General features: G+C 49.2%; 1 protein-coding gene across 2 annotated transcripts in view; it reads right to left on the bottom strand.

Moving 5' to 3' along the window:
• TASP1 (taspase 1) overlaps positions 1-12735 on the bottom strand; it is a 112548-nt gene extending 99813 nt beyond the window's left edge. The window contains exons 1-2 of one of the 2 annotated variants that reach the window (XM_060230890.1): positions 12607-12735; positions 2878-3094 (exon numbers count right to left, since the gene is read on the bottom strand). In XM_060230890.1, the coding sequence (XP_060086873.1) occupies positions 2878-3022 (145 nt within the window). In that variant the 5' untranslated portion in view covers positions 3023-3094; positions 12607-12735. Of the gene's footprint in view, positions 1-2877; positions 3095-12312; positions 12383-12606 lie in introns of those variants that run through there. The other variant, XM_060230881.1, reaches the window with a different exon arrangement.
• Positions 12736-24052: the final 11317 nt, after the last annotated feature.

The following is a 24052-nucleotide window of genomic DNA, read 5'->3' as shown; positions in this document are numbered from 1 at the left end:
GGAGGAGTGGGGAATCAAACCCGGTTCTCCCAGATAAGAGTCCGCACACTTAACCACTACACCAAACTGGCTCTCCACACCAAATTGGAATGACAGTGTTAGTTGTATGCAGAGTTATGATGTGGACAACAAAGAGGGGGTTGCTCAGTTTAGCACTGTACTAAAATAGTTTTCCCCTTTGAAGTATGCTATAGCTCAGGGGTGCCAAACATGCAGCCCAGGGGCTGAATCAGGCCCCCGGAGGGCTCCTATCAGGCCCCCGAGCAACTGGCTCTTGTCTGCTTCCTCCTCCCTCTCTTTTGCTTCCTTCTGCACCACAGCTTGCTTTGCCAGGTTTGCTCAGTTGCACAGGAGCTACAGAGCAAAACCTCGATTTTCTCCATTGGCTGAGGCTCCTCCCTTAGGGAGGAAGGGGGGTGAGGAAGAGCTTGTTTTCCCAGGCTCTCTCAATTGCACAGCAGAGCTATTGAGCCAAGCCTTTCTCCCTTCTATTGGCTGAGGTTCCTCCCTCCCCGGTCCCCAGGGGAAGGAAGGAAAGAGCCAGAGCTTCCTTTGCTCAGTTCCCTGGATCCCACGGAAGAAATACAAAAACACTTTTAAGACCAACAAGTGCTAAAGTTTTAAGCGTGTTTTAAGGGTTTTTTAAAAAAATTATTGTTTGTCTGTGTCCTTTATAAAGCTTATATCTCTGCTTTGTTGTTGTTCAGCCGCACAGTGGAGTCCTACTCTTTGCAACCTCATGGACAAAGTCACGCCAGGCCCTCCTGTCTTCCACCATCCTCCAAAGTCTGCTCAAATTCGTGTTTGTTACATCAGTAACGCTGTCCAGCCATCTCATCTTTTGCTGTCCCCTTCTTCTTTTGCCTTCTGTCTTTCCCAGCATCAGGATCTTCTCCAGTGAGTTCCCCCTTCTCATTGGGTGGCCAAAGTATTTGAGCTTCAGCTTCAGCATCTGACCTTCCAGGGAACAGTCTGGGTTAATTTCATGTTAGTCACATCAGTGACAATGTCCAGCCATCTCCTCTTTTGCCGTCCCCTTCTTCTTTTGCCTTCTGTCTTTCCCAGCATCAGGGTCTTCTCCAGTGAGTTCCCCCTTCTCATTGGGTGGCCAAAGTATTTGAGCTTCAGCTTCAGCATCTGACCTTCCAGGGAACAGTCTGGGTTAATTTCATGTTAGTCACATCAGTGACAATGTCCAGCCATCTCCTCTTTTGCCGTCCCCTTCTTCTTTTGCCCTCTGTCTTCCCCAGCATCAGGGTCTTCTCCAGGGAGTGCTCCCTTCTCATTGGGTGGCCAAAGTATCTGAGCTTCAGCTTCAGCATCTGACCTTCCAGGGAACAGTCTGGGTTAATTTCATGTTAGTCACATCAGTGACAATGTCCAGCCATCTCATCTTTTGCCGTCCCCTTCTTCTTTTGCCGTCCCCTTCTTCTTTTGCCTTCTGTCTTTCCCAGCATCAGGGTCTTCTCCGGGGAGTGCTCCCTTCTCATTGGGTGGCCAAAGTATCTGAGCTTCTCTGCTACCTGATCTTAAATAGGTATGCAGAAGGCCCGGCCTGATATGGCCCAGCCTGGCCCGACAAGGTCTCATTTATGTCAGATTCGGCCCTCACAACAAAATGAGTTTGACATCCCTGCTATAGATTGTCCCGACCTGCACAGTCAAAGCTAACCCCGTCCTCTCAGATCTGGGGAGCTAAGCAGTTGCTAGGCAGAGACAGGCAATGGCCAGCCACCTCTGAACACCTCTTACCTTGAAAACCCCATAAACCAGCTGTGACCCGGAAGCACCATCCGTGACTTGGGTGGTCCAGGGTAGACAGCCCAATCTCATCAGATCTCAGAGCACGGCTGGCCCTGGCTAATACTGGATGGGAGACCTCCAGAATCATGACATGGAGCAAGGCAAAGGCCAACCACCTCTGAACGTCTCTTGCCTTGAAAACCCCACAGGGTCACCGTAAGGCAGCTGTGACATGACGGCACTTTCTGCCATCACAGAATAAGTAAGACGAGGAAGAGGAGGAGTTGGTTTTATAGCTTGCCCTTCGCTACCCAAAGGAGTCTCGAAGCGTCTTACAATCACCTTCCCTTACTTCTTCCCACAGCAGACACTCGGTTTGCTTATTTTGTTCGCCTGTGAGGTAGGTGGGGCTGAGAGAGCCCGGAGAGAACTGTGGACATATATATATGAACACATATGAAGCTGCCTTCTACTGAATCAGACCCTCTTGGGTCCATCAAGCCAGTACTGTCCACTCAGACTGGCAGTGGCTCTCCAGGGTCTCAAGCGGAGGTTTTCCATGCCTACTTGCCCGGACCCTTTTGAGTTGGAGATGCCGGGGATTGAACCTGGGACCTTCTGCTTACCACGCAGATGCTCTACCACTCAGCCACCGTCCCTCCCCTTGTTAGTACTGTCTACTCGGGTCTCAAGCGGGTCCCTCCCTGCTGACCCAAGATCACCCAGCTGGCTGCACGTGGAGGAGGAGGAGCGGGGAATCAAACCCGGTTCTGCAGATTAGAGTCTGCCGCTCTTAACTACGACCCCAAACTCACTCTCCAGCTTTTCACTTCTTTTAGCTGTAAGGAGATTTTATCTCTTTTAGCTGTTTTACAGTCTGCTCCCGGCCCGAGAAATGCTTTATCAATATCGCTTTGGGCTGAGCGACGTGTGCTTTATGCTGTTACTGTGCCCCAGATTGTTTTACTCGGCTCTGATTCCTTTCTTAGCGGCTGAGCTATAACCGTTTTGTTTTGCTGCTTTAGCTGTCCGTTGCCTCCAGCAGCTCTCCGCTGAAGCGGCAAAGGCACTCGCCAAATCGATCGCTACGTTACCGAGACCTCCACCTGCCCCGCTTGGCTCGTTCAGTCTCACCTGCGTGTACAAGTACAAATCCGACCCGCCTCACTTTCTGGGCTTGCTTCGCTTCGTGTTCTTTCACCAGGGCCCGGACTGAGGCAGCCGGGGAGGACCGGGAGGGTAAAACGTCCACCGAGCTTATCCCCTTCTCCATGATCATACTTCAAGGTGACCATCTTCTGAGGAAGAGAGCATGCTCCCATCCAGAGGAAGAAACGGTATTGCACTCTCCCTGGAAGAAGAACCATAAGCAGATACAAAACAATGATTGTCAAGTGGAGATTTCTTCATGAAAATAATTTTAGGAATGCACGAGCATGCCTGTCCTTCTCAGGAAAGTCACTTGACTACATATTATTGTTGTTATTATTTAGGAAGAAGAAGAATTGCAAATTTATACCCCCGCCATTCTCTCTGAATCAGAGACTCAAAGCGGCTTCCAATCTCCTATATCTTCTCCCCCCACAACAGACACCCTGTGAGGTGGGTTGGGGCTGAGAGGGCTCTCACAGCAGCTGCTCTTTCAAGGACAACCCCTGCCAGAGCTATGGCTAACCCAAGGCCATTCCAGCAGCTGCAAGTGGAGGAGTGGGGACTCAAACCCGGTTCTCCCAGATAAGAGAGCTATGGCTGACCCAAGGCCATTCCAGAAGGTCCAAGTGGAGGAGGAGAAGACTGCAGATTTATACCCCGCCCTTCTCTCTGAATCAGAGACTCAGAGCGGCTTCCAATCTCCCACATCTTCTCCCCCAACAACAGACACCCTGTGAGGTCGGTGGGGCTGAGAGGGCTCTCACAGCAGCTGCCCTTTCAAGGACAACTCCTACGAGAGCTACCCGAGGCCATTCCAGCAGGTGCTAATAGAGGAGTGGGGAATCAAACCCGGTTCTCCCAGATAAGAATCCACATACTTAACCACTACACCAAGCTGCTGTAGATGAAAGAAGATGCATTCATGCTTCATTAGATATTGTGCTAAAGTAGAATAAAGTTGGAAGGGACCTCCAGGGTCATTGAGTCCAACCCCCTGCACAATGCAGGAAACTCACAAGTACCTCCCCCCTGCCCTTCTTCTCATGATCTGCCCAAGTTCACAGGATCCTCATTGCTGTCAGATGGCCATCTAGCCTCTGCTGAAAAGCCTCCAAGGAAGGAGAGCCCACCGCCTCCCAAAGAGGAAGCCTGTTCCACTGAGGAATCCATACCATACCATAGACCTTTATTGGCATTAACACAAGAATACAGTATACTTTAAAACCAACAGTGACACTATAGAATATAATAAAACCTTTAAAAACCAGCAAAAGTTAAATGACATAAAATAGCTGTGGGCTATGCATGAGTAAAAGCCTCTCTGATTTGGATCGCAACCTGTAAAAAGCAAGCAACGTGAGTAGTGACAAAGTTGTGTTTCCCGTGGAGTAAAAAACGAACCTTGGCATTGTCAGAAAGGCCTTGATGGTCAGAGAGCAGTGCATCTAGATATCTTGCACGTGGACTGCTATAAAAAGGGCAGTCCAAAAGAACATGAGGGACCGTTTCGATGACTCCTTGACTACAAGGGCATCGTCTAAGATTGCGGGGGATTCTGTGGTATCTTCTGAAAAGGATGGCCGATGGTAATGCATTAAATCTAGCCAGCATGAATGCTCTTCTTTGGGGAGGATCAGTTAAAAAGAGGAAATAGGGAGCTAAAAGCCCAGGAATCTGGGATAAACCCAGATAGCTTGGGGAGCAAGTTTTCCAAGCTGCCTCAGTTAGACGTTGCAACTGGATATCTAGTAGTCTACGTTTGATGGATTGAAATACCGCAGAAGCAGAGGATAGATAAAATGCATCCAAGGAAATTCCTATGGATGTGATTTTCTTTTGGATCAGGGTCAACCATTTGGATGCATGATGGTCCATCAGCATCAAAAAGGTGAAAGAATTCTGATCAGAATTAAATAAAAGGCGCAGCCAAAACTTAAAGGTCAAAAGCCAGGCGCGAGTTTCCAGCAGCAACAGTCCAGTTTCCATGCAAATTGCAGCATAAGGAACACAGTTGGGTAGTCCCAGAATTTTCCCACTGAGGAATCACTCTTACGGTCTGGAAGTTCTTCCTAATGACGAGCTGGAAACTCTTTTGATTTAATTTCAACCCACTGGTTCTGGTCTTACCTTCCGGGGCCACAGAAAACAATTCCACACCATCCTCTATATGACAGTCCTTCAAGGACTTGAAGATGGTGATCCTATCACCTCTCAGCCGCCTCCTCTCCACGTTAATCTCTTTTGATTTAATTGCAAGTGATTGGTTCTGGTCCGCCCTTTTAGAGCAATGGAAAACAACTCTGCACCATCATCGATATGCCAGCCCTTCAACACAATACAATAACCTTTACTGGCATGATATCGAACATAACAGGGAACCAATCCATCCATCAAATGGCAAATTGCAAATCCATTAAGCACCTCCTAGATATAAAAACATTGCGACGTTGGTTTCAATTACCAATTGGTTCCGAGTTGACAACAAGAAGACAATTTTATATTTGTCGGGCTTCGCTGTTTGCTCAAACGGGGGTCAGGGAGTATGGCGTGCAGGTCAGAGTAAAAAGTACAGTTTTAAAAAGTACATGTTCTAAAGATTCTGTCTCTGGACATGCACAAGTGCACAGTCTGTTAGTATAGGGAGTTTTATGGACTCTTCCAAGAAGTATTGCATAATTCGATCATTAGACCATTGCATAATTCTTGATCATCTTGTCAGTAAGTATAAAAAAGCACAGGGCTCTGAACAATTTGCGGCCTTAAGGGCGCATTTGATTCTGTCCCAAGAGAATTACCCTGGACAGCCCTTCAAGTACTTCAAGATGGTGATTATATCACCTCTTAGTCGTCTGCTCTCCACGTTAAGCTTACCCAGCTCCCTCAACCTTTCCTCACAGCACTTGATCTCCAGTAAAGCTACAGCAGTTGTTTGCAACTGGACTGGCTTGTCTATGCAGGATAATCAGGTTTCAAAGGGATTGCTGTAGTCCAATGATAGCGCGATATCCATGCAGTCCAGGTTTATTCAAAAGAGGCAAGCAAAAGAGGTTTTTAGAAATCCTAGTAACAAAATAAATTCCAGTGGATCAAAGCTTTGTTAAATTAACAATGCTTGAATGCACTGCAAAACAAAGTCTGCGTCAAGTGACAGTTTTTAAGCCAAACACTGGAAATTCTCTTAGGTCAGCTATAGCTCTCGCAGAGTTGTCCTTGCAAGGGCAGCCTCTGGGAGAGCTCTCTCAGCCCCACCCACCTCACAGGGTATCTGTTGTGGGGGAAGAAGATAAAGGAGATTGTTAGTTGTTCTGAGACTTTGATTCAGAGAGAAGGGCAGGGTATAAATCTGTGGTCTTCTTCAAGACCCTAGATTGGCTTTAGAAGGTACAAGAAATATGCATTTTGGATAAAATCACTTTTTCCTTGACAAAACAAGACTGAGATCATTATGAATCAAAACTCATGGCTGTCTGGTATCCTTTTTTGGATTTTTTAGCCAACGAAGCAGAACACAGTAGTTCCTTCGAAGCTATCGATGCTATTTATTGAAAAAGGATATAACATAGCGAAATGGGGTTTTTTTTAAAGCTGTTTTTAAGTATATGCATATACATTATTGCCAAGAATGACCTACCCTATATTGTTTTTCTAAACGAAGAGCTCTATGTTTATTGTACTTTGCTACCACCAATGATTGAAGTGGTATTTGTAAGACTGAATCTATTCAATAAAGTTCAAAGATGGGGGGGGGGGGAGCTGACAAGACACTTTTACTTGAAGTGTAATTGTGGGTATATGCTTTTGTGCGCATGGACACAACTTCAGACACACTGAGATAGAAGTCACCAACCATTCCATATGGGTAGAGGGAGAAGGGGGTGTCGCCAGGAACGAGAAAGATCACTGAGCAATAAATATAAATAAAAACAGCTACGATTTACCGTTGAGTTACTTATGCATCTCAGAAATCACTTTTCAGATTGCTGCTGTCCCTGCATACCTGTGATCAAGGCCAGAACGAATAATAGCTCTGCAGTGTGCACAGGTCCATATTATGGAAGCAAAACACATCAAGGGGAACTGCTCTGCAGGGAAAAAGGAACAGCACACAAAACGAGGCGACTAAGAGCCAACAGGGAACAGTCATTTAGAAAAATCTCAATAGGCTAGCCTCAAAAATCCCTGACAATTCATAGAAAAAGAATGCATTTTGGAGACAGAACATCGTATCTCTCCTATTCCTTCTACAGCTTATTTGCAATTACTTTCAGCCCGTACGACTGAAAGGCGGCTGAGAGGTGATAGGATCGCCATCTTCAAATACTTGAAGGGCTGTCCTAGAGAGGATGGTGTGGAATTGTTTTCTGTGGCCCCAGAAGGTCGGACCAGAACCAACGGGTTGAAATTAAACCAAAAGAGTTTCCGGCTCAACATTAGGAAGAACTTCCTGACAGTTAGAGCGGTTCCTCAGTGGAACAGGCTTCCTCGGGAGGTGGTGGGCTCCCCTTCCTTGGAGGTTTTTCAACAGAGGCTAGATGGCCCTCTGACAGCAATGAAGATCCTGTGAATTTAGTGGGAGGTGTTTGTGAGTTTCCTGCATTGTGCGGGGGTTGGACTAGATGACCCTGGCGGTACCTTCCAACTCTAGGATTCTATGGTTCTATTCTATGACTTCAAACAACAATCCAGGAGTTTGGTCAGTCAGCAGAACTGTTCAAGAACTGCAACATATTTGTGCCCACCGCAACTATAACTGAGTGTGAGGCTGTATTTACATCACAACAACCCTACAGAGTTGGCATGTATAGGTCAAAGAGGACGGTGGAGAGGCAGCAGATGACTTCGGCTGCAGTCACACACCACTCGATATCATCAAGGCTGAGTCCAGCAGCACCTTTAAGACCAGCCAAGTTTAATTCTGGGGATGAGCACGATGGCATAAGAGAAACCATGTTGGATCAGGCCAAAGGCCCATCCAGTTCAACACTCTGTGTCACATAAGAACATAAGAGAAGCCATGTTGGATCAGGCCAATGGCCCATCCAGTCCAACACTCTGTGTCACAGAAGAACACAAGAGAAGCCATGTTGGATCAGGCCAGTGGCCAATCCAGTCCAACCCTTTGTGTCACATAAGAACATAAGAGAAGCCATGTTGGATAAAGCCAGTGGCTCATCCCGTCCAGCACTCTGTGTCACATAAGAACATAAGAGAAGCCCTGTTGGATCAGGCCAGTGGCCCATCCAGTCCAACACTCTGTGTCACATAAGAACATAAGAGAAGCCATGTTGGATCAGGCCAGTGGCCCATCCAGTCCAACATTCTGTGTCACATAAGAGAAGCCATGTTGGATCAGGCCAATGGCCCATCCAGTCCAACCCTTTGTGTCACATAAGAACATAAGAGAAGCCATGTTGGATCAGGCCAATGCCCCATCCAGTCCAACACTCTGTGTCACATAAGAACATAAGAGAAGCCCTGTTGGATCAGGCCAGTGGCCCACCCAGTCCAACACTCTGCGTCATAAGAACATAAGAGAAGCCCTGTTGGATCAGGCCAGTGGCCCACCCAGTCCAACACTCTGCGTCATAAGAACATAAGAGAAGCCCTGTTGGATCAGGCCAGTGGCCCATCCAGTCCAACACTCTGTGTCGCATAAGAACATAAGAGAAGCCATGTTAGATCAGGCCAGTGGCCCATCCAGTCCAACATTCTGTGTCACATAAGAGAAGCCATGTTGGATCAGGCCAATGGCCCATCCAATCCAACCCTTTGTGTCACATAAGAACATAAGAGAAGCCATGTTGGATAAAGCCAGTGGCCCATCCAGTCCAGCACTCTGTGTCACATAAGAACATATGAGAAGCCATGTTGGATCAGGCCAATGCCCCATCCAGTCCAACACTCTGTGTCACATAAGAACATAAGAGAAACCATGTTGGATCAGGCCAGTGGCCCATCCAGTCCAACACTCTGTGTCACATAAGAACATAAGAGAAGCCCTGTTGGATCAGGCCAGTGGCCCATCCAGTCCAACACTCTGTGTCACATAAGAACATAAGAGAAGCCATGTTGGATCAGGCCAAAGGCCCATCCAGTCCAACACTCTGTGTCACATAAGAGAAGCCCTGTTGAATCAGGCCAGTGGCCCATCCAGTCCAACACTCTGTGTCACAGAAGAACATAAGAGAAGCCATGTTGGATCAGGCCAGTGGCCCATCGAATCCAACACTCTGTGTCACATAAGAGAAGCCCTGTTGAATCAGGCCAGTGGCCCATCCAGTCCAACACTCTTTGTCACAGAAGAACATAAGAGAAGCCATGTTGGATCAGGCCAATGGCCCACCCAGTCCAACACGCTGTGTCACATAAGAACATAAGAAAAGCCATGTTGGATCAGGCCAGTGGCCCATCTAGTCCAATACTCTATGTCACATAAGAACAGAAGAGAAGCCCTGTTCGATCAGGCCAATGGCCCACCCAGTCCAACACTCTGTGTCATAAGAACATAAGAGAAGACATGTTGGATCAGGCCAATGGCCCATCCAGTCCAACACTCTGTGTCACATAACAGAAACCACGTTGGATCAGGCCAAAGGCCCATCCAGTTCGACACTCCATGTCACGTAGTGGCTAAAAACCATGTGCCATCAGGAGGTCCACCAGCGGGGCCAGGACACTAGAAGCCCTCCCACTGTTGCCCCCCACAAGCACCAAGAATACAGAGCATCCTTTGCCCCAGACATAAGAACGTAAGAGAAGCCATGTTGGATCAGGCCAATGGCCCATCCAGCCCAACACTCTGTGTCACACAGTGGCCAAAAAAACCAGGTGATACTAGAAACCCTCCTACTGTGCCCCCCCACAAGCACCAAGAATACAGAGCATCACTGCCCCAGACAGAGAGTTCCAACAATATGCTGTGGCTAATAGCCACTGATGGACCTCTTCTCCAGATGTTTATCCAATCCCCTCTTGAAGCTGTCTATGCTGGAAGCCGTCACCACCTCCTGCGGCAGTGCTCACAACTTTTAAAATTTATTTTCTTTGCATTATTTATATCCTGTCTTTCTCACTTGGATTTAGAGTTGCCCCGGTCCCCCATGGTCAATGGCAGGAAACTGAGGGGTGGTTTTGCCACATCCAGGCTGGGAAACGCCTAGAGATTTGGGGCTGGAGCCCGAGGAGGACAGGGGCTCCAGTGGGGGACAAGGCCATAGATCCCACCCTTCAAAGCATCTTTCTTTATTCTGTAATCTGGAGATGGGCTGTAATTCTAGGAGATCCCCAGGTCCCAACTGGAGGCTGGCATCCCTACACAGACTCAAAAAGGATTGCACAGAGTAAGTCAGTGCCATTCACAAAACGGGACATTCCGTACACGACCCAGTAAGAATTAAGGTGGTGGAACCAACCACAAGTTTAAAAACCGAACTGAAACAAAGTGTAAGCTTTACCACAACACATTAAACGATGGAGAAATCACATAGCTTGGTCCCAGTTTCAGCTGTGCGTACAAGACAACCCAGAAGGCAAAAGTGTTTTTTCTGATGACTGCACAACATCCAACCACAGGTGCACCTCCCTCTAAAAGAACTGTCACGCTCAAGATTAAAATGTTAACTTCCCCCACCCTTACAATACCCGCATACTGGTGACACAGAATTGCAATCCACGTTAAAACCAGTAAACAGTAAACGGGGAGGGGGGGGAGAGTACATAATTCAATTTAATGCTCACAGAAACCAAGAAAGGAAGAAGAAGAACTGCAGATTTATACCCTGCCCTTCTCTCTGAATCTGAGACTCAGAGCGGCTTACAATCTCCTATGTCTTCTCCCCCCACAACAGACACCCTGGGAGGTAGGTGGGGCTGAGAGAGCACTCCCAGAAGCTGTCCTTTCAAGGACAACTCCTATGAGAACTATGGCTGACCAAAGGCCATTCCAGACGGTGCAAGTGGAGGAGCGAGGAATCAAACCCGGCTCTCCCAGATAAGAGTCCGCACACTTAACCACTACACCAAACTGGCTCTCTAGGAGCGAAGATCAGAACATTCCCACCTGAATCACCCTTTTGCTGGGTATCAGGTTGATTTTATAGGGCAGGGGTGGCCAACGGTAGCTCTCCAGATGTTTTTTGCCTTACAACTCCCATCAGCCCCAGCCAGCATGGCCAATGGCTGGTGCTGATGGGAGCTGTATGCAAAAAAACATCTGGAGAGCTACCGTTGGCCACCCCTGTTATAGGGATTTGAGACTTCAGGTGGGACTTGGGGATCCCCTGGAATTACAGCTCATCTCCAGACTACACAGATCAGTTCTTCTGGAGAAAAGGGAGGCTTTGGAGGGGGAACTCTGTGCCCTTGTGCCCCCCCCACCCAAGTTCCTCCCCAAACCTCCAGGACTTTCCCACCCTGGAGCTGGCACCCCTACCCTCCATCAATGGCTAAGGGAGACCTGCCAACCCTAGACTCCTTGGGGGAAATGGCTGCTTTGCAGGGTGGGCTCTCTGTGGCATTGCACACTCACTGAGGTCCCTGTCTCCCCAGGCTCCACCCCCAAATCTCCAAGAGTTTCCCGACCTGGAACTGGCACCCCAGCTCCCCAAAGCCTCATCACTGGCTGAGAGGACCTTGCGACCCTACACCCTATAGAGAAAAGGGAGGCTTTGGAGGGGGGACTCTGTGCCCTTGTGCCCCCCACCCAGGTCCCTCCCCAAACCTCCAGGGCTTTCCCACCCTGGAGCTGGCACCCCTACCCCCCCCCACCAAAGGCTAGGAGGCACCTAGCAGCCCTACACCCCTTGGGGGAAATGGTGTCTTTGCAGGGTGGGCTCTCTGGCTTTGTCCCCCACTGAGGTCCCTGCGCTCCCAGGCTCCACCCCCAAATCCCCAGGAGTTTCCTGACCTGGAGGTGGCACCCCTGCCCCCCAAACGCCCATCAATGGCTGAGGGGAGCTTGCAACCCTAGACCCCTTGGGGGAAATGGCTTCTCTGGACGGTGGGTTTGGGGTCACTGCACACCTCCCTGCATTGAGCAACCTGTTCTCCCCAGGCTCCACCCCCAAATTTCCAAGACTTCCCCAAACTGCAGCTGGCAACCCACCCCCGCAAAGCCTCATCAATGGCTGAGAGGACTTTGCAACCCTAGACCCCTTGGAGAAAATGGATACTTTGGAGGGTGGGCTCTCTCCCCCCGCACCCCCTGAGGTCCCTGTCCTCCCTAAGCTCCACCCCCAAATCTCCAGGAGTTCCCCGCCCTGGAGCTGGCAACCCATCCCCCAACCCTGGAATCCTTGGAGAAAAGGGCTGCTGTGGAGGGTGGGCTCTGGGTCCCTGCCCCCCCATCCCCCAGGAGTCCCCCGCCCTGGAGCTGGCAACCCCCTCCTTTGCCCCCGGGCAGGTGGAGGAACAGCCAACCTGGGTGGGGCCCACAGAAGGGAGCAGCCTCCCCGGCCTGGCCTCGCTAGCTCCTCCTCTTCCGCTCTCCAGGGGCAGGAACGGAAGCCCCGCCCACCTCCTCCACCTGCCCAGGCTCCGCCCTCTCTCTGCCTCAGGAGGGCGTTGCCGGGGCGACCGACAGGGAAGGAAGGCGCGCTCGCGCTCGTCGCGTCGCGCGTGTGACGTCACCGCCATTCCCAGTGCCACCGCCTCCCCGGGTGACGGGGGGGGGGGGGGTGGGAAGAAAAAAGCCGAGGCGGCCCTTTCACTCACGCGGGATCACGCGTCGTTAGCGGGCGGGCGCGCGTCCTGCCCGGCACGCGCACGCGCACCGCGGGTTTGTCGTCGTCATCGTCACTGCGGCGCCCTCCGCGGCCGGCCGGGCGGAAGAGAGCAAAGAGGAACGGGGCGGAAGCAGAGCGGTGCAGAAGACACACTTCTGGTTGCCATTCGGACACCGCCGCCGCCATGTACGGGGTTGTGGGGGGAAAGAGTGGCAAAGAAGGGCGCGATGGAGAGAAGCCGGTTGCGGGGTGGCAAATGCCTGGGGTTTTGGTGTGCAAGCTGGAGATCAGTTGTGAGAGTGGAAGATCTCCAGGCCCCACCTGGAGGCTGGCAACCCTAGCAGAGGGTGGGGTTTGGGGAGAGGAAGGGCCTCAGCATGGTGCAATGCCCTAGACTCTGAGTCCACCCATCAAAGCTGCCATTTCCTCCAGGGGAGCTGATCTCCGCCAGCTGGAGAACAGTTGGAAAAGTAGGAGATCTCCAGGCCCCACCTAGAGATTGGCAATCCTAGCAGAAGGGGGGTTTGCAGAGGTGAGGGGCCTCAGGATGGTACAATGCCATAGAGTCCACCCTTCCAAGCAACCATTTTCTCCAGGGGACAATACAATCAACACTGGAAATATATAAATATACTTACTATCACACCAAAGTGTGTACAAACATATATTTTAGTGACAAAGAGTTAACATTTAAACGTATAGTCATGCTTCCAGAAAAGCAGCTGGTTACAAAACGCAATCACTGAAGAAGTCTAACAGTGCAAAAGTCTACACAACTCTGTGCTTAGGTGGACAAGAACATCACTAGGAAATACACGTCCTTGCAGCAACAGCAATTAACAGGCAACTTTTATTACCTTTTATTGCTATCCAGACCAAATGGTCTTCCAATTTATTAAGCTCTTTGGCCATTTGATCCTAACTGTGCATCAGTTTACACTCTAACCCACCAGCTACAAGTATTTCAGCCCACTGTACCCCATCCCCTCGTCTGAAGAAGTCTGCGTGCACACGAAAGCTGACATTCTGAATAAAACTTTGTTGGTCTTAAAGGTGCCACTGGACTCCTACATGTGCTCACAGATATGAATGAATGAAATTAACTTATCTTTGGCCTCATCACCTGCCTTACTGGAAACAGACAGCAACTATCTGCTACCAGCATGGTGTATCTTAGCAGGCTGGTGACTGCTGTACTTTATAGTTTGGAATGGGAACAACACCAATGGTGGACTTGCGATGCCAAAAATATACAGTGAAACTTAAAAACGAAAGTAACGGAAATGACTTTTTCTTTCTTCTTTTGTAAAATTGGAATTTATTGATTAGTGTAATTTTGTAACAGTGCTTTCTGTAAGTTTTGCCAAACCTCTTGGAGAGCGGCAGGCCTGTAACTTGAAATAAAACAAGGCTGTGGAGAGCAGTGTTCCCTCTAAGCCGAGTTAGCGTGAGCTAGCTCATAGTTTTTTTAGCCTCCAGCTGACACATTTTTGTCTTTCTTCAGGAAGGATGACCCCAGAGCACACTCATTTATGCAGCTCAAAGCTTTAATGCCAGGAGCTCACAAAGTAGAATTTTTGCTCACAAGACTCTGCAGCTTAGAGGGAACATTGGTGGAGAGTTGTTTTGTTTTTCTAATCCCGGTTTTTTACCATGTGCGCTTTTTGTACTACAGATAGATAAAGCGGAAATAATATGAGAAATATCTCTCATTGGCTGGTAGGACCAATCTCTCTGCCTGAAGGAATTTGAATCCGTGGTACTTTCTGCGGCTAGAATAGGGTGACCATAATGTCTGAAGGCCAGCCAGGGACACCTTGGGGGGGGGGGGAAGGTAGGGGTGCGCGCGCGCAAATCGCGCGCACGGTCGGAAACAGGAAGTGACGTTACTCCCGGTGACGTCACTTCCGGTGATGTCATGCCACCGCTGGAAACAGGAAGTGACGCCACTTCCTGTGACATCATTTCCCCCACGTCACCTGCCGGAAACGGGAAGTGACATCACTTCCTGTGACATCACTTCCCCCAAATGACATCATTTCCCCCAAATGCCACTGCCGGAAACAGGAAGTGACTTCACAGCACTTCCTGTGACGTCCCCAAAAATCCCCCAAATATCACCGCCGGAAACAATTTTGTTCTCAAATCCTGTATATACTTCATCAGTATATGGGATAAGGCACTTTCTCAACTGTGCTGCATAATGCAGCCTATTTATTTTGTCCTGTTTGCTCTGTTGGCTCTATCTGCGCCACCTTCATCACTTTCGGGGTGTGGATCCCCCAGTGGGGTGGTCTCCTGACTCCCTCCGCCGGCTATTTCTGATAGCCCTGCGCCCCCTCTTTCATTTGATATGTGTCCCGTGCGGGTGCCACCCTCCCGCCGGGAGATGCCGCAAAATGAGCCCCCTTGAGGCTTATGGCGGCAGGGCTCGGGGGAAGCGAGCTAGACTGCTGTTCTTTTGAGGGGTTATAGAGTGTTTCAAGCCCGTCCCTGTGGCATCGGTCCCATCGTTGTGGGACCCAGGGGGCCGGCGCAGCGGCACGCCGAAGCAGCCTGTCACTAATAACACAGGTCGAGATGCAGGACAGGAACCCGGAAGTGACCGACAGGCTGCTTCAGCGGAGGCCGCGGAGAGGCCTCAGCTGTTCGGCGCTGGTCGCTCCGCGGCCTCCGCTGGTCGCTGGAGGCCCTCCAGATTCTCTGGAGGGCCTCCAGCGACCAGCGGAGGCCGCGGAAAGGCCTCCGCCACCGCCGCCGGGCCCCGCGCTCGCCGCCTTCCCCGCCTCCCTCACTCGCCGCCTTCCCCGCCGGCGCCCACAGCCCACCGCCTCCGGGGCTGGCTAAACCGGGACCTTTAATGGTCCCGGTATAGGCAGCCCGGGAGGCGGGAATTGGTGGCCAGAACCGGGAAAGTCCCGGGAGACCGGGACGGTCTGGCCACCCTAGGCTAGAAGCTTCACTGAACAGCAGGAGCTGGTACCTTTCATCATTTTAGCATCCAGGATTGGATTATTTGGACTTTTTTTGTGATTAAAATGGACTTTGAGACACTGAAATATTTTATAAGGACACAAATGTGTTGGTAAAGAGTTGTATGTGAACAAATGCTGTAATACAAATAGTTGAAGTGCATTATTCGCAGTGTTTGGTTCTGTGTGCTTAATCCCCAGGTGGGGGAAGGGGATCCTCCGGTTTGTAGGCTCTCCCCCCACTTCAGGGTCATCAGAAAGCGGGGCGGGGGGATGTCTGCTGGGCACTCCATTATTCCCTATGAGGATCGATTCCCATAGGGTATAAGGGAGAATTGATCCACAGGTATCTGGGGCTCTGGGGAGGCTGTTTTTTTTTTAGGTAGAGGCACCAAATTTTCAGCATAGCATCCAGTGCCTCTCCCCAAAATACCCTCCAAGTTTCGAAAAGATTGGACCAGGGGGTCCAATTCTGTGAGCCCCAAAAGAAGATACCCCTATCCTTCATTATTTCCAATGGAGGAAAGGCATTTAAAAGGTGTGCAGTGGTTCCTTTAAATGTGAAGCCAGAACTCCCTTTGGAGTTCAGTGATGCTTGTCACACCCTTGCTCCTGGCTCCACCCCCAAAAGTCTCCTGGCTCCACCCCCAAAGTCCCCTGATATTTCTTGAATTGGACTTGGCAACCCTAGGCTGGCAGCCTCTGGAAAAATCCCTTCCCTCTTGGACTGAGGCTTTGACCGGGTCGTTGTCCGTGACGTCGTTGTCCCATTCAGCCCTCTTGCCGCACTCTCCTTGCAGCAACTTCGAAGGGCTCTGCTATTTAGGAGTCGTTCCTCACCCTGGAGCGCGAAAGGCTTCTGCCCCGAGACTCTGTCGGCCAACCCGAAATGCTTCCTTCAGCTAATCAGCTTTTTGGCAGGACCCAAACGCTTTGGTTCCCTTCCCTGGACCTGCTAAACTAAAGAGCATTCTTTATAACTCCCAGTGGTTCAACACCCACTCGCTAGTCTTTCCAGGGCACGAACCACAGCAGGGCAACGTGTTCCTAACTAAAATGGGGCCTTTTTTCTATCCTCGCTTTCGCAATCCTGGTTCACTGTGGGCCAAACCAAGGTGTGTGTGGTGGGGGGGGAAGGTCAATGTACTGCGGATTGGAGTTCTGCTTTGTTTCATTACACTTACTTCAGTCAAAACGGCTGTATATGTGAACACATTGCTGAACTCCTGGCAGTCCAATGGGGAACACTGTAGGCTGCTTTGCATGCTGCGGTTTTCCTCATCTGTTCTTTCTGGCAGATACCATAATATCCCTTTCGAGAACAGATCGTGTAAATATTGTCTACTGGAAGCAGATTCAATTCTCCATATTCTTCTCCGTTGCCCCATGTTCTGTAAGATTCACCAGCAACTTCTTGATCCTGTTATTTCGAACCTCTCTGGCCCCCCCCAGAGAGAATTACCCAGTGTTTACTTGCTGATAAATCTGCCAGTTTGACTGCAATAGCGACTGAGTGTTTGGCTCGTAATGTATGTAGTAATGTATGGCTGTGAGAGCTGGACCATGAGGAAGGTCGAGCGCAGAAGAATAGACACTTTTGAGATGTGGTGCTGGAGAAGATTCTTGAGAGTCCCTTGGACTGCAAGAAGATCCAATCAGTCAGTCCTAAGGGAAATCAACCCTGGAAGGTCAGATGCTGAAGCTGAAGCTCAAATACTTTGGCCACCCAATGAGAATGGAGCAGTCACCAGAGAAGACCCTGATGCTGGGAAGGACAGAAGGCAAAAGAAGAAGGGGACGGCAAAAGATGAGATGGCTGGACAGTGTTACTGATGTAACAAACACGAATTTGGGCAGTCTTCGGAGGATGGTGGAAGACAGGAGGGCCTGGTGTGACTTTGTCCATGGGGTCGCAAAGAGTCGGACTCGACTGTGCGACTGAACAACAACATTTGGCTCATGGCGTAGAGTTTCAAGGCTGCAGTACTGCAGTCCAAGCTCTGCTCACGACCTGAGTTCAATCCCAGTGGAAGCTGGGTTTTCAGGTTGACTCATCCTTCTGAGGTAGGTAAAATGAGTACCCAGCTTACTGGGGTGAAAGTGTAGATGACCGGGGAAGGCAATGGCAAACCACCCCATGAAAAGTCTGCCGTGAAAACGTTGTGAAAGCAACGTCACCCCAGAGTCGGAAACGACTGGTGCTTGCACAGGGGACTATTACCTTTACTGTTTGGCTATTGTCCAGTATAAGGGTTACTCTATATCTAGGGAAAGGCAATGAGTATTTGATTAATTCTGTTTTTTTTTCCCCTCAGTGACATTGTCTTAATTGCTTCTTTCATTTTAGTCCCTGTTTGTATTTTTATTTATTATTTTATTATGCCATTAAAGGTCTTGAACTTGCTATGGTTTTCCATCCTGTGAAACAGGGGTCATTTTGTAGGAAAATAGGTGGTGGAGCTCATCCAGGGAATGTTATGCAGCTGCACCTACTATTCAATGGACAAGGAGGTGGAGCTCTCAGAAGCAGGAGCTGGGACTCTCAGAAGGAGGAGGTTGAACTTTCAGAAAGCTTCAGGAGCTGTGCTCCTGTGAGCTCCCAATGAATCCCAGGCCTGCTGTGAACATTCCTATAAGTCACCTGATGAAAGCATGGTCCCCAGTTGCTAGGGGTACCAACCTCCAGGGGTTAGCTGGAGATCCCCCACTATTGACAGAGAATCAGCTCCCCTGGAGAAAACGGCCGCTTTAGAGCGTGGATTCTATGGCATTATGGCGTAATGAAGACCCTCCCCTCCCAAAACCTTGCCCTCTTCTGGCACCAACCCAAAAAATCGCCAGGTATTTGCCAGCCCAGAGCTCACAACTCAAAGGATTTGGGAAATTAGTTGTAGATTTTCCTGGGCTGTGTGGCCGTGGTCTTTGCATTGTAGAACCTGACGTTTCGCCAGCAGCTGTGATCGGCATTCTCAGAGGTATCAATGGATGCAAAACCAACATAGGGACTGTGCTCTCTTCCTTTCGCACAGTTTTACCCATTCACCAGGAAGAGATTTATTGAGATTTGAAGACACACACACATTCCAAAACACAGCTTACCAATTTAAAAGCACATGGTGGCTGCTGGGGTGGGGCTTCCCCCACTAGCCAATTAGCTGGTGGCAGGGAGGAGCCAGAAAAATGGGATCCCCGTTGGGAGCTGGGGACTGACAAGTCTATCATGGAAGCGCAAACCCGACAAGATTATGGAGAATGATGAAAACTTCTGATTACAAACAGATAAATACGTAGAGCATATCACCCCTGATATCCCAATTGTAGGCAAAATGAGAAACAGGGTTTGGCACTGCACTACCAGGAAACTGCAGAACAGAAAAGAAAGAACAGGAGAAGATCACCAAGTGCCAAGACCTACAAATAGAGTTAGAGCGCCTCTGGGAGTAGAAGAATGCCAGTGTGCCAGTTGTCATTGGAGTCCTTGTAGCAGTGCCCAGGAACCTCAAGAAACACTATGACATTCTGGAAATTGAGGAAACACCAACTCAGCTCCAGAGAACAGTGTTGCTTGGAACAGCAAGAATTCTGCCAAGATACATCTACAATTCCCAAGAACTTGGCTCGATCTCAAATTGCAGAACACCATCTACCAGTGAAATATCTGACTGACAATTCACCATCATCACCATCATCGTCATTACCACCACCACCATACATTTTCGTTGTTCATGGACCTTCAGAAAGAACAAAACCACAGTTTTTTACTCCAAAGACCTTACAAGAGAGCCAGTTTGGTGTAGTGGTTAAGTGTGCGGACTCTTATCTGGGAGAACCGGGTTTGATTCCCCACTCCTCCACTTGCACCTGCTAGCATGGCCTTGGGTCAACCATAGCCCTGGCAGAGGTTGTCCTTGAAAGGGCAGCTGCTGTGAGAGCCCTCTCCAGCCCCACCCACCTCACAGGGTGTCTGTTGTGGGGGAGGAAGGTAAAGGAGATTGTGAGCCGCTCTGAGACTCTTCGGAGTAGAGGGTGGGATATAAATCCAATATCTTCATCTACCTCACAGGGTGTCTGTTGTGGGGGAGGAAAGTAAAGGAGATTGTGAGCCACTCTGAGACTCTTCGGAGTGGAGGGTGGGATATAAATCCAATATCTTCATCTACCTCACAGGGTGTTTGTTGTGGGGGAGGAAGGTAAAGGAGTTTGTGAGCCGCTCTGAGACTCTTTGGAGTGGAGTGCGGGATATAAATCCAATATCTTCATCTACCTCACAGGGTGTCTGTTGTGGGGGAGGAAGGGAAAGGAGATTGTGAGCCGCTCTGAGACTCTTCGGAGTGGAGGGTGGGATATAAATCCAATATCTTCATCTACCTCACAGGGTGTCTGTTGTGGGGGAGGAAGGTAAAGGAGATTGTGAGCTGCTCTGAGACTCTTCGGAGTGGAGGGCGGGATATAAATCCAATATCTTCATCTTCTTCTTCTACAATACAAAATATTAGAATCACAGATCTGAAATAAATGTTAAGAAGAGTTTTGAAAATGACTTCAATTGAGCATGAAACATGTATCTATTAATCTGATGTAAATCTGTGACTAAATGTGAAATGCGGATTGCTAGGTACGGCAACATTTTTAGTTACTCTGTGTGTGTGTGTGTTTTTTAAATCCTTCAATAGCACCATTTATTTAAACTATGTGTCAGCAGGGCTTAGCAATGTTGTTTTTGGAGGCGGCAGGAATATGAAAAAGAATAAAAGCCAACTGTCGCTGTTGATTGGAAATAATAAATTTAATTCTGGAGAGCAGAAATAATAGAAAACATGCGTCCCTGTTTATCTCCGATCGTCTGATCTTTCTCTTTGTGTTATTAAATAAATCAAAACCTCTTGCGGGTTCCAACCAGTAACATTAGATGTCTCCATGCCGGACTCACTCATTCAGTAATAGCCACGACGGCCGCCAACTTTGGAGGGAAACGGCTGGGCACCAAATCACTTTTAAAACACCCACACGCCATACAGATACAATTTCACATTTGCAAGGTTGCTTTTTACTGAGTTTTTAAACAGGTATTTATTATTAGGCGGCCATTTTTTTTTTTGGTCTGTTTCCTGACTTTGGAAAGAGCCTGTTTCTTTATGGCTTCAGAGGGAAGTTTGCACGGCTTTCATCTTTAAACTATATTCCTTACCGTGCGGCCAAAGGCTACCGGGAACCAAGACGAAGTTTGCAGCTGCACATTCTTGGGTATTACAGTGTTGCTGAGCAGTGGCGATCGTTTACTGCTTGGTTATTCTTCGCAAACAAGGCAGTCCAGTAGCAAGTAACCACTATAGCCTAAAGTACAGTATCCCATGATGTGGGGGTGCAGAGGTTCTGCCTAAACCTACCCCCCCCCCCAGGCTTACACAACATGAACTCGTTGTGTAACTTGTTATTGACCTTGGGTGAGCCAGTTTGGTGTAGTGGTTAAGTGCACAGACTCTTATCTGGAAGAACGGGGTTTGATTCGCCACTCCTCCACTTGCAGCTGCTGGAATGGCCTTGGGTTGGCCATAGCTGTCGTAGGAGTTGTCCTTGAAAGGGCAGCTGCTGTGAGAGCCCTCTCAGCCTCACCCACCTCACAGGGTGTCTGTTGTGGGGGGAGAAGATATAGGAGATTGGAAGCTGCTCTGAGTCTCTGATTCAGAGAGGAGGGCAGGGTATAAATTTGCAGTCTTCTTTTTCTTCTTCATGTAGTAGTTAAGTGCACAGACTCTTATCTGGGAGAACCAGGTTTTGATTCCCCACTCCTCCACTTGCAGCTGCTGGAATGGCCTTGGGTTGGCCATAGCTGTCGTAGGAGTTGTCCTTGAAAGGGCAGCTGGTGTGAGAGCCCTCTCAGCCCCACCTACCTTTCAGGGTGTCTGTTGTGGGGGAAAGAGATAAAGGAGATTGTAAGCCACTCTGAGACTCTTGATTCAGAGAAAAGGGCGGGGTATAAATCTGCGGTCTTCTTCATTGAATGTCCACGAGTTCTCATATTGTGAGAAAGGGAGAAAAGTATTTCTTTCTCTACCTTCTCTAGCCCTAATTTTAAGAATCTCTATCATGTCGCCCCTTCAATCATCATTTCTCCACGCTAAAGAGCCCTAACCTCTTTAACCTTTTTTCCTAGGGAAGATGTTCCATCCCTTTAATCATTTCAGTTGCCTTTTTCTGCTCATTTTATTTCCTTTTCCTCTAACAGTAACTCCGACTTTATTCTCACAATACAAGAACTCGTGGACACTCAATGAAATTGCAGAGCAGTCGGGTTAGAACGGATAGAAGGAAATACTTCCTCAACCAAAAGGGTGATTACCACATGGAATTCACTGCACCAGGAGGTGGTGGCTGCTGCAAACATAGCCAGCTTCAAGAAGGAAGACGGCGACACTGGCCAACTAATTCCTCTGGAGGGCCAACAACAGGGCACAGCGGCTGAGGCCTTCGTAAGAACATTTCAGATTGGCCACCACGGTTGGGCTTTCATTTATTACTAATGATGATTTGTTGTTGCTCAGTCGCACAGTCGAGTCCGACTCTTTGTGACCCCATGGACAAAGTCACGCCAGGCCCTCCTGTCTTACACCATCCTTCGAAGACTGCCCAAATTTGTGTTTGTTACATCAGTAATGCTGTCCAGCCATCTCCTCTTTTGCCGTCCCCTTCTTCTTTTGCCTTCTGTCTTTCCCAGCGTCAGGATCTTCTCCAAGGAGTGCTCCCTTCTGTCACGAGCTGGGGCTGAGTCAGGCAAAGTCCAGGGGCGGTCCAGGGTCTGCAACTGGTGAGCAAGGTGGGTCCAAGGCGCCAAAACAGAATCGTAATCCAGGTATCACAGGTCAGAGGTGCCGAAGCCGAAGTCAGGGGGTCCAGAGGTCCAAGCCAAAGTCAGGAATCCAAAAGCCAAAGTCAAGAGCCGGAGTGGATGCTAGGATGTCAGGTATGTGACTAGTTGCTTCCACAAAGCCTCCTCCCAAAGCCCACAGCTATATAGCCCTCTGCTGCCTGTTGCTCATTTGGGCTAATTGCTGTCTCAGAGCAGCAGCCAGGATCCTGCCGAAACTTAAGCATCCTCACACTTAGAAGGGCCAGAATCCTTTCAACACTCAGGGCTCAGGGAGCATCTTGCTTGTGAGCGTGCCGCCCTCCTCCGATCCCTGAGGTCCCAACGCAGGCGGTCACGCACACGAGCCACCCGAGAGGGCGAGGCAGGGGGGCTTGGATCTTCTTCAGCAGGAGGCAGGGGCACTGGTGCAGGTGGCAGGGGCACAGTTCCTTCTGCAGGCTCGGCTTCTTCTGCAGGGTCCCCAGCACCCATGACACCTTCTCATTTGGTGGCCAGAGTATATGAGCTTCAGCTTCAGCATCTGACCTTCCAGGGAACAGTCAGGGTTGATTCCCCTTAGGACTGACTGACTGGATCTTCTTGCAGTCCAAGGGACTCTCAAGAGTCTTCTCCAGCACCACAGCTCAAAAGCATCTATTCTTCTGCGTTCAGCCTTCCTTATGGTCCAGCTCTCACAGCCATACGTTACTACTGGGAAAACCATCGCTTTGACTATATGGACTTTTGTTGGCAGGGTGATGTCTCTACTTTTTATTATACTGCCCAGGTTCGCCACAGCTGTCCTCCCAAGGAGCAAACGTCTTTTAATTGCATGGCTACAGTCACCATCTGCAGTGAACTTGGATCTCAGAAATGTGAAATCTGTCACTATTTCCATGTCTTCCCCTTCTATTTGCCAAGGTGTGATGGGGCCAGATGTTTTTTTGATGTTGAATTTCAAGCCTACTTTTGTGTTCTCCTCTTTCACCCTCAACAAGAGGTTCTTTAGGTCCTCCTCACTTTCTGCCGTTAAGTAGTGTCATCTGCATATCTGAGGTTGTTGATGTTTTTCCCGGCAATCTTAATTCCGGCTTGTGCTTCATCCAGGTCAGCATTCCGCATGATGTACTCTGCATATAAATTAAATAAGCAGTGTGACAATATACATCCTTGTCGAACTCCTTTTCCTATTCTAAACCAATTCTAAACTGATGATGATACTGTCCACCTATTCAGGGGTGGAATTCTAGCAGGAGCTCCTTTGCATATTAGGCCACACCCCAATGATGTAGCCAATCCTCCAAGAGTTTACAAGGCTCTTTTTTGTAAGCTTTTAGAGGATTGGCTACATCAGGGGTGTGAGGCCTAATACGCAAAGGAGCTCCTGCTAGAATTCCACTCCTGCACCTATTACATTTTTGTTCCACCCTTCCTCCAAAGACGGTACAGCAACATACAGGGCTTTTTTCCTTTGTGTTTGTTGGAGGGTCTCAGTTTGGCACCCAGAGGCACTGCCTAGCCCCGAACCAAATAGGAAACCGAAGAACAAGGGTTATATAAAGACATTCTTACTCCGGTTTCCTTCCAGGTGAATGCTAGAAGCAAAGCCGGTTTGG

Source organism: Heteronotia binoei, chromosome 1, assembly GCF_032191835.1.
Source record: "Heteronotia binoei isolate CCM8104 ecotype False Entrance Well chromosome 1, APGP_CSIRO_Hbin_v1, whole genome shotgun sequence".
NCBI lineage: Eukaryota > Metazoa > Chordata > Lepidosauria > Squamata > Gekkonidae > Heteronotia > Heteronotia binoei.
Note: the sequence above shows the minus strand (reverse complement) of the source record. Positions and strands in the feature narration are given on the sequence as shown.